This window comes from Neomonachus schauinslandi, chromosome 4 (assembly GCF_002201575.2).
Source record: "Neomonachus schauinslandi chromosome 4, ASM220157v2, whole genome shotgun sequence".
Classification (NCBI taxonomy): domain Eukaryota; kingdom Metazoa; phylum Chordata; class Mammalia; order Carnivora; family Phocidae; genus Neomonachus; species Neomonachus schauinslandi.
In genome coordinates this window covers 8,387,417-8,402,630 of record NC_058406.1, presented here as the reverse complement: position 1 = coordinate 8,402,630, position 15,214 = coordinate 8,387,417, and the positions used below count along the sequence as shown (strand labels likewise).

At 56.6% G+C, this 15,214-nt stretch overlaps 1 protein-coding gene across 1 annotated transcript in view; it reads right to left on the bottom strand.

The window, feature by feature from the left end:
• DRAXIN (dorsal inhibitory axon guidance protein) overlaps positions 1-3,502 on the bottom strand; it is a 10,890-nt gene extending 7,388 nt beyond the window's left edge. Inside the window, exons 1-2 of the mRNA XM_021683439.1 lie at positions 3,052-3,502; positions 435-625 (exon numbers count right to left, since the gene is read on the bottom strand). Of these exons, the coding sequence (XP_021539114.1) occupies positions 435-625; positions 3,052-3,502 (642 nt within the window). The remainder of the gene's footprint in view (positions 1-434; positions 626-3,051) is intronic.
• Positions 3,503-15,214: the final 11,712 nt, after the last annotated feature.

Genomic DNA, 15,214 nt, shown 5'->3' with positions numbered 1-15,214 from the left:
AGGGAGAGGGAGAAGCAGACTTCCCGCTGAGCAGGGAGCCCGACGCGGGGCTCGATCCCAGGACCCTGGGATCAGGACCTGAGCTGAAGGCAGACGCTTCACCGACTGAGCCGCCCAGGTGCCCCGGGGACATGGTTTTAAAAATTCTCTGGACTTTTGGGTATGTATCAAATTCTCCCCCGAGGTCCCCGCTCTTTTCCATGCAGAGCCAGCATGATGAGCTGGTGCTTGCTTCCTTGCTCGTCCCTGGAGTGAGCCCCTAGGACCACGCTCTCCCGGACAGCAACAGCCCTTTCAGGACAGAGCGAATGCTGGGCCATAGCTGAGCTGGACGGGCATCAGGAGACCTGGTTCCGTGGCCTCAACCAACTCCCTCCCATCTCCGGGCCTCAGTCTCCCTGAATATACTCTGAGGCTGTTCTGGGGCCCCTTACCTGGGGCCACAGGGATGTGACGGGCAGGATCAAGGACTCTTCTGTGGCAGGTGCTGCTTCAAAGGTGGTTAGGTAGAGTATGGTGGGGGCCAGGCTGGTGGAGGACTCCTCCATCGTGGCATCCAGTGCCTGGTCTTCGGAGGGTTCTGCTTTCTTCATCAGGGAGCTAGGACCTCGGACCACAGCTCGGCCTGAGACACGGAGGGGGAAACACAGGGGCTTTATCTGCTCACCGCCCTGTGTCAGCCCACATCGAAACTCACATTTCCAACTGCAAGCAGGGAGGCGGCAGGGACCATGTGACAAGCCATCCGCTCAGCCAACATTCCTGCTGTCCCCCTTCCTGGGGAGGTGGAAATGAGGGACTGGGGTGGCAGGGAAAGAAGAGGGAGGGAATGTCTTGAATGAATTTGTGGTGTTGTTGGGGAGACAGCCCAAGGATTCTCTCTCTAAAGCAACATTCCAGCAAGTTCAAGTCCGGGTTGGTGGGTGCAGCCAGGGGTGCAAGTGTAACAAATGGGAACTAGTGGGATTAACCACGGAAGGCTTCCTGGAGGAGGTGAAGGTTGAGGAGGGGAGTCACGTGATGAGGCTAAGAGGCATTGCAGCGGGGGCGGAGACTTTGAGAAGGTAAGAGCGGCAGCTTATCATGTATAAACGAGTGCTTCCTATGTGGTGATAATCATCACCCTGTTTATTAAGCACCTGCTGTGTGCCAGGCCCCTGGTGTATGCTGGGTCCTGCCTTACAAGCATTATTTCGTCTAACCACCGTAGGAACTCTTAGAAGATGGGTGCTTCTTCAGTTTCACCTACAGGGGAGGAATCTAAAGCACAGAGAGTTTAGGCAACTTGCCTCAGGACACACAGCCAGAGGACAGCAGAGCCTGGATTCAAACCCAGGTCCATCTGAGCACAAAACCAATGCTTTTTAACCACTGATGCCACCTTCCAAGACCCATGGGCATTGGGGTAGGTTGAGTGTGAGGGGGAGAGAGTGTGCAGGGTTGGGGGTGATCAAGAACAAAGGGAATTTGAGAGAAGCTGGGGGGCCCAGGCTCATCCTTACCTCTTTTTCTCAGGCAAGATCTGACTTTAAGGTTGGTTGGGTCCTTTGGGGCCACCTTGCCCTCCAGAAGCGAGCCCCAGAGAGTAGATAGGGGACTTAGGGACCACTGAATCCACTCCATTCCTTTGATAGACAGGGAAACTGGGGCCCAGTCAACTGGAACGCCACAGCAGGTTAGCAGGGCTGGGCCTGGCCTCTAGACTTCCACTGTCCCCTCCTCCATGCACCCAACACACTGACTCCCTTAGGAAGGCCCCCTTGGCCTGATGGAGCTGGGGCCTGGAGCTGAGCCAGGGATGAGTTCATGCTCCGAGGATGCCAGCGTCCCCTCCCCAACCTGAAACGTGACCTCAAGGGGTGGGAGGCTACGTCTAAGCTGGGGTCTCTCAAACGTGTTCTGTCCACCTGGTGGGGGGGGTCTCAGTAGGCCTGGCAGGGAAGCAAGCCCCAGCTGATGCAGGTGAAGGGGGCGCCGAGTCTCCATCACTCTCCTCCTACAGAACACTTGCCCCACGTTTGTGGAACTTGGTCTGCCCAGGAGGCCATCTGGTCACTTGAAGAGACTTGGAAGCTGAGGTTGCCTGGTGGCCTTGGGGCCTGGTGAGACAGGAGGAACCGCCTGGATGGAGCTGCTGGGGCATGTTTGTTCAAGGACTCCGTGGGCAAAGGGAGGGGGCAGCTGGGGCCAGGGGGCAGTGGGGCCCTCAGAGGGATTTGGGGATGTGGGGGAAACTTAAAAGAAGGTGAGCAGGGCTGCAGGGGAGCACCCCAAGAGACACACAGGGCAGAGGCTGGAGGGATAAGGACACCTCGTCTCTCCCTGGGTCATCTGTGTCCGGGTCGGAGGCCAGTGATTCCACGTCGAGAGCAAGTTGAGAATTAGCTACTGCTCATTGCCCCTGATGCTTGCCAGGTGCCATTCTGAGCATCTAAGTCATCTATGAATCGACCCTGAGGGTAGATGGGATGCAAAATTATCCTCATTTTGCAGAGGGAGAAACTGAGGCACAGAGAGGTGACTTGCCCAGGGCACATGGCCAGTAAGTTGCAGAGTCACAACCCGAACTTGGGCAGACCCAGCGTCAGGTTTCTAAGTGCTTGGTCCCCGCTCTGGGCTTCAGAGTTGATTAAGTGATGTGCTTAGAGGGCACTGAACTAGTGCATCTCAGTTCAGGGCTCATAGTGGGATGGATTTAGGTCAGACACAGGTAGAACTTCCTGACTTAGGAGGATCGTTCATTGTTAAGACGGAGCTTCGAAAGCTATGTATCCCTCTCTTCCGCTGTTCCACCACCAGGCCTCTCCCAGCACCCTCCCCTTCCCAGATCACTTTGACTTTTGAGAGACCCCGCCCCTCCTCTGGGGGCTCACTGCCTGCCCTCTTTGCGGCCTCTGGATATCTTCCCAGGGTCCTCACATCATTGACACTTCACTCACGGCCTCCCCCTCCTGCTTGGAGAGCCCCCTTGGCCATTTGGGTATGACCTTCCCCCATCCCCCCACCCCTCCCTTCCAGGGCAGGACCCCAGCCCCCACAGACCTCCGCTACCTCTGTGCAGCTTCAACCTCTCTCTGCGCCTCTTGTGCTCCCTGCTGCGTTTCTTGACCCTCTCTGACCCAGGAGACCGGTTCTCCTTCTCAGGGTAGGGCAGCGCCAGCCCCAGGAGCAGCTCCTTGTCCTGCACCAGGTCTGCAGGACTCTGCCCAGGCAGCAGCTCCCCTACTCCTGGCAGCCTGGAGGCCTGCCTGGTGGTGGAGACCACAGTTCCGTCCTGGGCCCGGCCGGGCATGCCTGGGCCCCGCTCCTTCTTGCCCAGACCCCGCCGGCGGTGGTGGCTGGCTGGAGGCATCCACAGTGCTGGGTCCTGGAGGTCGATGTGATTCTCGGGAAGGTTCCGAGCAAGGGTTCCAGGTCCCAGGGAGCCTGCCAGGCTCAGCTCCAGGAGCACCAGGAGGGCGAGGAACAGCATAGGGACAATGTGGGTGCTGGGCCCAGCCATGAGCTCTGGTCTGGAAGAAAAGCAACACCATGAGTGGACAGCTTAGCAGCCCTCCTCCTCTTCTGCTTCCCCATTTCCAAGTCCCCTGGCCCACATTATTAGAGCCCGGGTGTCTCTCAACAGGGATCGAGGACAACTTTGCCCCCAGGGGACATTTGGCAATGCCAAATTTTTAGTTGTCACAGCCGGGTGGTGCTGCTATTCCAGGGGCTGGGGTCAGGGATGCTGCTGGACGCCCCGCAGCTCACAGGATGACCCCACCATGGAGACTTCCCGGCCCAGAGAGACCACAGTGCCAAGGCTGGGAAGCCCTGGTTTAGTTTAAGCAACATCCAGCTTCCAGATGAGTCTAGAATCCCTTTCTCCACACGCACCTCTGCCCTTTGCCAAGTCCCCCAGAATGAGCTGAGTCCTTCCAAGCTCAGAAATAGGCCTGTCATCCCCGAGGCTTGACTCAAAGCGTAAATTCAAAGGAACAGAACAGCTTCTCTGAGCACGTGCCCTAGGCAGGAATCAGCTTTAGTGCTTCGCAGGAATTTATATCACTTTGTCCTTTCGACAAGCGTCCGAGGTGGCTCCCAGCATTTTCTGCAGCAGAAATTAACTGGTGTACTTGGCACTGCCATGTCTGTGCTCTGAACCTCGCTCACAGCTGCCCCAAGACAGCCCAGTCCTGTCCTTGCTCCTTTCTTTCTCTCCAAGGGCCCGGCAGGTTCTGACCCAGCTCTGTCCCTGCTGGGGCTGAGGAACCCTGGAAGCTTGGCTCTGCCGCCTGCTGGGTGGGGTGAACTGACCCTGACCTACCCTCAGGATCACCCCCCATTCTCCACCAGAAGTGGGGCCTCCTCCTGTGGGAGGAGGGAGTGACCGCCGGATGTCCCGGAGGACCTCGGAGCTAAGGCTCATAAGCCCTGTGGATGGGGTGGGGTGGGGTGTCTGCTGAAGTCTGGAGACCTCGCCCTGCAGCCCTCCTCTGTGGCCCTCCCCCACGGCCCTCACCTCCGTACCAGTCTCACGGCATCTGGACAAGTTCGGCACCAGGCTAGCCAGGCTGATTGAATTTTTATGGCCTCCCCGGGCCTCCTACGTATCCATTAGGCAGGCAGAGGTGCTTACACAACCATTTCCTTGTGATTTGCAGCCATGGGATCGCCCAGGGCCGAGGAAAGGTTGGTGGGCCTGTGATAATTCCCAGCATCTCTCCCTCCAGCCCTCTCAGTCTCTGCAACTCTCTCCCACCTCACCGCCCGCCCCCCTGCACCCCCACCAGGTTCATCTTTAGCCAACTCCCAGTGGGGCCCCGGGAATGGTCCTGGGCGGGGAGGGTAGGTGGGACAGGGAGGCTGGGGCCCAGCCGGGCTGACCCACTCTGAGGGGGTGAGGGGCCAGAGGGGGGGATTAGCTCCTCCCACCTTGCCTGGTCCCCACCATCCTTTATCCTGCTCTCCCTTTATCCCAGCCAGGAGTGTGCTGGTCCCCTGGAGGCTCGGGCCCTGTCCCCACCACTGCCCTTAGTTCTGCTCTTCCTGGAACCATGGACTGAGAGAAAGAGGCTGCCCTATATCCCCTCCCACCTCGGGAGCTGCATGACGTCCTGGGAGAGCCTCAGGAGCTGTGTGGGACCGTGGGATGGCTTGGGGTGACAACTCCAGTCTCTTCACACAGCCTTGCATTCCTAAGAGTATACACCGTGCAGCCCTGGCCCGCTCTCCTGGCCGCCTCATGGGCCACAAGAGGATGCTGCCCCCTCGGCCTCACCTCCAGCCTTTCCATAATGAGGGCTCTGGAGGCCCAGCTCAGGCAGCCAGGCCCGCGCTCCCGAGCTCCTGAGCAGCTGGGCGGGAGGAGGGGCCCATTCTAAAGGCCTGTCAGTCAAGTATTGTTCTGCTCCCAGGAACCCCTCAAACCCGGTTTCCAGGCCTGAGGCAGATGTGGGCTGCTCTCCAGGCTGGCGTTGGCCAGACTTAGCTCTCCGTGTGGCTGAGAAAGGCTTTGAGGCTGTGTGGGATGCTGTCCCCCGCCCGGCCCAGCCCTTCTGTCTCGCAGGGACAATAGCCCCAGAGAAGCCCACAGAGCGCCCTCCTGGGAGGGAAGCTTTGGAATGCCCCCTCCCGCGGTGGGAGTCGGTGAGGCAGGTCACTCCAGAAGTGCAGGAAGAGGCCAGCGAAGCTTGCAGAGAAGGACGGGTGGGCTGAGCCGCGGGCCTGTGCTTGACACGAAGCTAGTCAGTGACTCCCAGAGCCAAGGTCTGAGCTCGCTGACCCGCCCCCGGGGCGCTGTCTCAGGGGACAGCCCCTCCTCTGCAGAGCCCAGAGAGGAAGCCTGTCCCCACACCCTCAAGGCACCACGAGCCCATCCGTAGCCATCTCTCTCTCTCTCTCACTGAAATCCTGTTGCCAAGACTCTTCCAGGGGCTGTGGGTCTGTTTAATGTACCCCAGCTAATTTCAGGGCCATCTTTGCTCCCTCCCTCCCTTTGCACCCCACAAATCATACAGGAGCCAGCCGGGGGCCAGCAAGAGGGGGATTTCGGTGTGTAGTGCTGATGCACCCACGGGGAGCCGTTCCTCTGCCAGGACCTTCTCCGCACCATCCTGCCCCAGACCAGCCCGTACTCCTGAGAGATTTCTCTGAGCCTAACCGTCGCCTGCTTAAAACTGTCCTTGGCTCCCTGTTGCCTTCCCATTTAACCATGGACTCCTTACCTTGGCACTCAAGACCTTGTATAATGTGGCCCCGACCTGGCTTTGTAGCCTCGACTTCTACTCCCTCCCCTTCACAGCCAACCAGAGACCATTCCCTGGGCCCCAAACACACCCCTCCTTTCCTGTCTCTATTCTCACTTGGGCTGTTCCCTCCGCCTGAAACAACCTCACCTCTCCACCCCCATCTCTTTCTGTCCAAATCCTGCCCATCCTCTGGGGTCCGTCCCAAATGTCCTCTCCTCCAGGAAGCCTCGTCCGTCCCCCAGTTATGATGCTCCCACACAGCTTTGTCCAGCTCTTGAAGACCTCCCGTGCCGTCTCGTGCTGGGGCAATCGGCCTTTTTTTTTAAAGATTCTGACTGGACAGAAAGATCCTAGGGGTCTCCATCCCACTCTTTCCTCTGTTCCTATCACATCTATAGGACCCTGCAAATAATAGGCACGGCACTAACTATGGATCGGGATGGAAGTAGATTGAGCACAAACTGACAGCCATGCAGAAGATCACAAATAAATTCTCAGGGTGTGTGTGTGTGTGTGAGAGAGAGAGAGAGAGAGAGAGAGAGAGAAAGAGAGAGAGCTAGTGCTGGAGTGAGGGCTGAGGATCCTGGCACCACTTTGCCCTGATGACTACATGGAGCCCTCTCTCCAAGCCCACAGGATTTGTATGCGGATCTTGGCACAGCCCAGCAGCCAAGATGCCAGCCTGGCAAAGCGCCACTCAGGAAACGTGGGATGCTACAGAAGTGGTGCCAGGGATCCACGGCGATGAAGGGCTCCAATCCATTTCTGTCACTCTGGAAGCTGGTTGGAGGCTGCGTCACAAAGCGCCAAGCATCCAGGCAGAAAGGGGCAGCAGGTGCCCACCTCCCCCAGCCCCGTCAGCCCTGGACGGTTCTGCCTGTGGCTTGCTCACCAAGTCTGCTCTTCTGCGCCTGGGTCTGACCCCGTCCCCAGCAGCCTGGAGGAGAGCTGTCAAGGGACATCAGGACCCGTCCACAGCCCAGAGATGGCCCTCGGCCCTCTCATAACTGAGATCTAAGTGACTCACTAAAAGCAAAACAAAACAAAAGCAAACGTAATCATCGGAGCCGCTGTTTCCTGGGGAAATGTGGGGCCCAGGCTCTCACATGCTGATTTCACCCACTTCTTAGAGTCCTCTCAGCTACCCTGCGCAGCATGCCATTTTCCACACTTTTACAATGAGGAAGCTGAGACTCTGGGCAGGGGTCGGGGTAAACCACACATCCAAGATGATGCGACTCACACTGCACACACAAGACAGTCCTTGCACACCCTGCCCGTGCACTGAGCTTCATCAGGGGTCCCCTGCCTCCCCCTCATAATCTGTTATTGCTGTGAGTGCAATCAAGGCCCAAGAGGGGGTCAGACACTGGCAGCTGGGGACAGAGGGGAAAGAGCTGACCTCATGTCCTTAAGCTGTCCCTACACGGTGGGGACAGCTGACCTGCGAACTGTCGCCAACCAAAGGCTGCATGTGCAAATGAAGGCAATTAATTGAGCCTGGAGTGGGCTTTGATTCCTGACCCCTCCCCCACCAACAGCCTGGCATGTGGGGGCCGGGAGACTGGGGGGACTCCTGCCCCACCTGCCTGGCAGACAACTGTGGAGCTGGGCTGCCCCTGGGCATCCCAGGACAGCTGTAGGCTCACATTCCTGCTTTGCTGATCAGCTCATCCGCTGCATGGTGGGTTGGGGGATGGTGGGTTGGGGGATGGTGGGTTGGGGGTAGGAAGCAGGGGGGAGGTGGGTGGGGGGGGGAGTAGGGCTGGCTGAGGGGCATCCGATGGGGATCTGGGCCAGGAATATCAGTGATGCTCTGATGGAGCCGAGGATTATGGAGCTCAGTCCGGGCTGTGAGCCAGACAACCACCCACTGGGAGAACTTGGCCCATGAACCCCTCTCCCTGACTCTGGGTCTCCTCCTCATGTGGGAAAAGGACACATTGGAGCCACCACATTTGGTAGAGATGTTTCAGGGGTCCTTTAGATGTTTGATTCCAACGTTACTTTTTTATTTTATTTTTTATTTTTTATTTTTTTTAAAGATTTTATTTATTTGACAGAGACAGCCAGAGAGAGAGAGAGCACAAGCAGGGGGAGTGGGAAGAGGGAGAAGCAGGCTTCCCGCGGAGCAGGGAGCCCGATGTGGGGCTCGATCCCAGGGCCCTGGGATCGTGACCTGAGCCGAAGGCAGATGCTTAACAACTGAGCCACCCAGGTGCCCTCAAACGTTACTTTTTAAAAAATATATTTTAAACTATTCTGAAAGCTGTAGCAAAAACAGCAGACTCTCAGAGGTGTTCTCTGCTCCAATTTGAACATGAGTGTGCCATCACAACTCGGGTTCTCCTGGGTCACTGAAGAGTGTCCCAGGGATGCAAGGTGAGCAGTTTCAAAGAACTGTGCCCATTCGCACCTACTTATGTACCCACTCCAGGATTTTCTGGACGTGACTGACCAAAGCCAGTTAGAGGCCCAGGCTCCTCGGAACAAGTGCAACCCACAACCACTACATGCCTTCATATCCCCAAGGACGGGTTCTTTTTTCTCGCTGATTCGCTTTAAGGCAGGATTGTAAATTGAGGGCATAAGGGTGGTCACCTGGCATGTCTATGCAGGAGGCTGAATGCTTAGGAGAGCTTGAAGTTGTGTCTGCCTGAGACAGGGAAAATTTTGATTCCGGGAAGAGATTCGTGGTGGGGGTGGTGGGGTGTTCTGTTCGTAAAACACTGCCTTTCTCAGTTTGATGTGTTGGGATTATGAATAAGATTCCATGGGAAATGATTTGCATTGCTCGAAAAAGTTGGGGTGAGGGGAATAGGGGAAGAAGACCACTGGATCAATAGGTTGGGTGGCTCAGCCTTGTGTGCCATGCCGGAGCCTGGGAATTTACGACTCACAGTGACAAGCTGTCTCTATCTGTCTGCCTAACTGACAGCCCCCTGTGGGGAGGGGTGACAGGTAATATCCTTCAGGATCTGGAGTAAGTCCCCAGGGGCTAGGAGCATCTCCTGAGGGAGCGTGAATTCAGAGGCTGTATTGGTGCATGCTAAAAGATAAAGCATGGGGCACCTGGGTGGCTCAGTCGGTTAAGCGTCTGCCTTCAGCTCAGGTCATGGTCCCAGAGTCCTGGGATTGAGTCTTGAGTCAGGCTTCCTGCTTGGTGGGGAGCCTGCTTCTCCCTCTCCCCCTACCCCTCTCCCTGCTTGTGCTCTCTCTCTGTCAAATAAATAATAAAATCTTTAAAAAAAATAAAGAGCTCCCCCCCACTCCCAGCCCCTTGACACCCCCAGCCTGGGAGCCCTGGCAGCAACTATAGACCTGGAACCCTGGCTCAGTAGTGCTTAGGACGGATTTTGTTCCATGCAATAATCATCTCTGGTTTTACATTCCCATATGTCCATCTCTGGTTTTACATTCCCAATGTCCTAACTTGGAACCCATCTGTCTGACTCCTCCCTCTGGCGCCTCGTCCTCACCAGGTTGGCCGCTTCCTGGAAGGGCTGGACGTGGAGAATGGAGGGGTCCATCGCCAGGCCCTCCTTCTGCTCTTAGAACTGTGGGGCTGCCCGAGCTGGAGCTCCGGTTGGGGGGGGTCTTAGAGCTCCTGGGAGCAGATTCCTGTCTTCTTTAGAGGGAGCTGACCCCCCCCAGGGCTGGAAAATGGGTAATTTTGCTTGTTCGATCAAAACTGTTATAGCCTAGATGAGAGGAGGGGAGGGACAGGCGGCTCCTAAATTCATGGGCTGGGCTCTTCCCAAGGCGTTTTGTGACTAGACTTCGTCCCTCTAGCTGTTCCCACCATCAGACCTCCTCATGAGTCCTAATGTCCCTATCTGTGAAATGGGACTATCAGCCTGTCATGAGGTAGAATTATTTAGGAGATCAGTATTTCTGTGTGCTGGGTATCTGGGGAGGAAGCAGGATTCCAGTATGCATGGAACCCAGGTAGTGTTTATGGGGTGGAAGGCAGCAAAGAGGTGCCCACTAGTGGGGTGCTGCCCTGGGGGGTGCTCACTGACATTCTGGGCCTTGACAGTCTTGAGCTAGTCCCTACTCCTCTCCCTGGCCAGTAGGAAGGGGCCTCAGAAGAGCCAGAGCCCTACCTACCCTTCCATAGGCCTTTGAGCCAACCTGGCCTCACGCAGAGGACTCTGCATCTTGACCCCTGGAGCACCAGCTGTTGAGCACCTGGTGCTTCTCTGCAATGGAGGCTGCAGGGGAGAGTGACACCGGATGGTCACCACTTGCTGAGCCCCTCTGGGTGCAGGACCTGGATGTCACGTCAGCCTCCTCCAGTCTGAAGGAGGACACCTGGTTCTGCTCCAGAAATTGCCAGTCCGAGTGGGGATACTAGTCCTGGCCCTAGAGAGCTCCCAGTATGATAGGGGAGATCTAGGTCTTGCCTTGGGAGACTAGGATCTAGGGAGGACTCCTAGATGGATAAGAAAGACACCGCTCCTGCCCACAAGGAGCTCTCAGCCCTGGCCCCAAGCTGCCCTTAGGGATTTCCCAGTCTGATAGGAGAGACCCAGATCCGGCCTTGGAAGTTCCCAGAACATGGGGAAAACATATCCTTTGCTAGAAGGAGATTCTAATCTGCGGGCAAAGACATAGTCCCCTGCTCTCCAAGTATCCCCACTCGGAGCAGGTAGAGAGGCCGCAGGTCTAATGAAAGATCAAGGCACAACCATAACTAGCAATGATTCGAACACCACAGATGGCGGCACAAATCCATGAAGCTCCGCCATGGGAGGGCCCCATGGAGCCGAGCGGGAAGAGCTGTGTGACCTTGGGTGAGTCACTGAACCTCTCTGAGCCTCAGTTTCTTCTCCTATAAAATGCCAGGCCTTGTGAGGAGGAGGAGAGGTAAAGGTATATAAAGTGAGCAGTCACCAGTAAGGGCAAAATAAGCATGAGCCCTCCTTATTATGGGGAAGGGAGAGAGAGAGTGGGTGGCAAGTGGAGGCGGGGAGAGGGGTTGGTCCTGGAAGCATTTGTGCATCTGTGCCCGTGTGTGTAGGGGGGCAAGCGCAGGTGGTCCTGTCCTCAGTCCTCAGTGGGGTGATCGATGGTTTCCGTGGGGTGGGGCAGGACAGGCCCAGGCCTGCCTGGAGAGGACCATTGTCTTGGTAAATGAGGTTTGGCTTCCCCACAGGGGCGGCCCCATCTGCTTACATTGTTTCCAACAGTAGCCTTGGGAATTAGCAACCCCCCAAGGCCTTACACCTCAAAAAACCTACGTAGGGGTGTTGAGTGGGGGGGCTCCTCAGAGCCCCCACCCTCCCACCCAGAGGCTCCCAGCTTTGTGCTTCTCTCTCCCAGTGTCCCACGCCCACCTCCTGGCCAGAGTCCTGACTTCTGCTACATTATAGGTAGCCACCCCTCCCCGGCAAGCAATCCTCTGGCACCCCTCTTCCCCAAACTTCATTATCTTGGTGCCCAGACAATTTAACACCACTTTGCTGTTCATGCAGAACCACCACTTAATCATCAAGTGACAAAATGCTTGCTGTTGGCTCTGGCAGAGGCCAGTGTGGAGTGGAAAGACACCTGGTGTCAGGCAGGCCTGGGGGTGGATCCTGGCTCCTGCACTTCTTAGCTGGGTGACCCTGGGCAAGTCATTTAACCACTCTGGGGTTCAGTCCCACATCTGAAAGAGGAATGTGTTGTTTGAGTACCATTTATTGGCCGTTTACTAATGGGGGGGGGCCCAGAGCTTCATGCGCATTATCTAATTCAGCCCTTTGAAGTGGGCAAACAGGACTCAAATCAGGGCAAAGCTTTGAGGGACTTGCCCAAGGTCACACAGTAGAGAAAGTGGTAGAGCTGAGACTTGAACCCATGGTTATTGACTCCAAAGGCAGGGTCTCTGACCACTCCTCATGCTACCCTCGGTGACCCATAACAGTGCTGGTGCTGTGACTCTCAAGGACAGCTCATGTGGCGGCTGTGACCCAGAGCCTGGGACAGAGACCTTCAAGGACGGCTCATGTGGGGGGCCGTAACCCAGAGCCTGGCACAGAGAGAGCCTCAAAAAACTTGTAGTTTCTTTCTTTCTTTTTTTTTTTTTTTAAAGATTTTATTTATTTATTTGAGAGAGAGAATGAGAGAGAGAGAGAGAGCATGAGAGGGGGAGGGTCAGAGGGAGAAGCAGACTCCCTGCCGAGCAGGGAGCCCGATGCGGGACTCGATCCCGGGACTCCAGGATCATGACCTGAGCCGAAGGCAGTCGCTTAACCAACTGAGCCACCCAGGCGCCCAAACTTGTAGTTTCTACAATGACTTCATCTCACCTGCTCTGGATTCTAGCAGGGGCCTTACCCCTTGCACCCCCACACCCACCCAGTGACGCGTCCCAGACGGTCAATGCCGGACCATGGCGTTGTGGTACGGAGAGCTGCCAAAGCTGGGACCTGGTGGCGGTGAGGGGCGGGGCTTCTAGTGGCAGGGGTTCAGCCACCCTCCCATGTCCTTCCAACTGGCCCCCTCAAGAGGAAGAGCGGCAGAAGACAGGCGGAGGGGCTGGAGCAGCAAGAGAGGCTGGTGTCACCCGCAAGGGCCAGAATAGGGATGCTGGTATGATACCTGCCCTTGGGAACATGCCCAGGACCCCTCTCTGGAGGGAGCTCCTGTTCTCCCCAGGCTGCAGAATCAGGGAGGCCAGGATGCAAATCCCTGTTCCCCCACATTCCTGGCTGAGACCAATGAAGGAACTCCCTCCAGGTCACATAGCTAGGAAGCCTTTGGTGGGGATTCAAACCCATTCTGCCGGACTTGGGCAATCACTTCCCTGTCTATAACCAGGCACAGAAATCATCCTCATCTTCCAGAAGGATGAAGAGCCCCTAGTACCACGGGGATTTTCCAGGTGGCTTGCTCCCCCTCCAACCTTCCCATCTATGGTCCTTTGCTCCAGGGCCAACCCTGGATAACCTATGGCTTGCAATTTTCAGTTCATTCTTAACCCCTTGACCAACGGTTCCATTGGATAGAACACGTGTGCACAGAGCACCTACTGTATGTACTGGGACCACAAATGGAACAAGACCCAGCCCTGCCCAGGGAAGGGCAGACCAAGAGAGAAGGGGAGGCAAGGGGGAGTAGGAGGGCTTCCCACAAGAGGGGACGGCTGACCTTGGCCTGCAAGGAGGGCAGGCTTGGACTGAATGCAGGAGAGGGGAGACATTTCAGATGGAGGGAAGAGCCCTGGCAAAAGCTCAGGGGAAGCCAGCGTGGAGATGCTCAGCCCTCGGTGGTGGCTGAAACCCAAGATGCAAACGAGAGTACTGTGGGAGGCAGGTAGAGTTGTTAATTGAGTGGCAACAGGGAGCCATTTGCAGGATTTAGGGCTGGGGAGAGGGGGTGGATTGAGTGGTGAGGAGGAAGGCAGAGAAGGTGGGTGAGGGTCAAGGAGGCTCTGAGCCGATCTCTGAGGGGTCGCAGGGGTCGCTGAGCTGGCTTTCCTGAGGATGGCTATGGCCAGAGGAGGAAGAGATGGCAGAGGGCCCTGGGTTGCCAAAGCTGGGCCTGTCTGCCAGGCAGGATCATGAGCAGGAGGCTGGATGGGGTGCGCCTGTGTCTTTTTTTTTTTTTTTTAAGATTTTATTTATTTATTTGACAGAGAAAGAGATAGTGAGAGCAGGAACACAAGCAGGGGGAGTGGGAGAGGGAGAGCCCCTCTGTGTCTTCTTTAAAAGAGAAAGGCTCAGGTTGCCAGCCCTGACTGGGGCTAAAAACCAGAACTTAGCCAGGAGAGCCTAGAACTTGCCAGCTGGGAGGTTTCCCTCTGCTGAAGTGGCCCTCATTAAGCCACTTGGCCCCTGTCACTGCTGGACTCCTGGGGGTGTGTGTGTGTCACCTGCTATGAGGACAGAGATGCTATGATGGTCAGAGGCTCTGGGCAATTATACAGCAGGTCCAGGATACAACAAGACAATGCCCCCAGAGGAAAGGAAATGGCTTGTGAGCTAGTGCCATTAAAAAAGAAATCGGGGCAAGACAGAGGTTCAGAATTGGGAATGAGTCACATGGATGCCTCATGATGAATGACCAGCTGTTGGCAACATTGACTCAGAGACACTCATCTCATTTTGGAAGCAGAGACCCTTTTCACCCTGATTTTTAAACTGATTTGAGGACAAGCAGAGAGGAGGATCGAGAAGAGAGGACAGTGCCTATGAGAGCGGGAACCCTGTAATGGGGGGGCTGCAACTGTGACCCCCATGTGGGAAGGTACCACAGTCCCGTTTCTCTGCAGTGTCTCTAAGGCTTGAATTGGTGATCCATATCTCCCTTGCTGTGGCGCCCCCAACCCCACCCCAGCCAGGGACTGAAGCCTCCCCCATGATCCCCAAGCGTGTACTGTGCTGGCATCCAATCTGTTTTTTCCCCCCTCACTGTTCCAACACACGTCCCTGTAGGTAGGTGCTATTATCCCCGTTTTATGAAGGGGACACTGAGGCTCAGAGACATGCGTTCCTTTGTCCACGATCACTCCCAGGGCCTCTGTCTGCCGGATCCCAGAGGGATGGTGCTGAACCCGCACCGGGACACTTCGGCGTGCCACAGGCTGGGAGGAGGGCAGAGTGGAGGAGTGCGCAGGGCAGGAGACCAGATGGAGGCGAAGGCCGGAGGGAACACCCAGTGGAAGAAAGCAAGAAGGAAACCCAAGAGCCCTCACGTCTCAAACCTCGGCTCCTGGCTCCCGCAGGCTGCTGAGACCCGGGTGCGCGAATGGAGAAAAGCCAGGGGGAGGAAGAGGGCCTGAGCCGGGGCCGTCGGGGTTTGCAAGGGCGCGGAACTGGCCCTGGCGCGGGGCCACCGGCAGTGCCGGAAGGGCGCACCCTGAACCTTCTCCCCCCGACATACTTTAGCCCCCTAGGCAGCCTCGAAAGGGGCAGGAGGACATGCCTGCCAGCTCTGTTCGGGGCTCAGGAAGTCTTCGAAGCTTCTTCGAGCGGTGCGGACTCCCCAGTCCACTC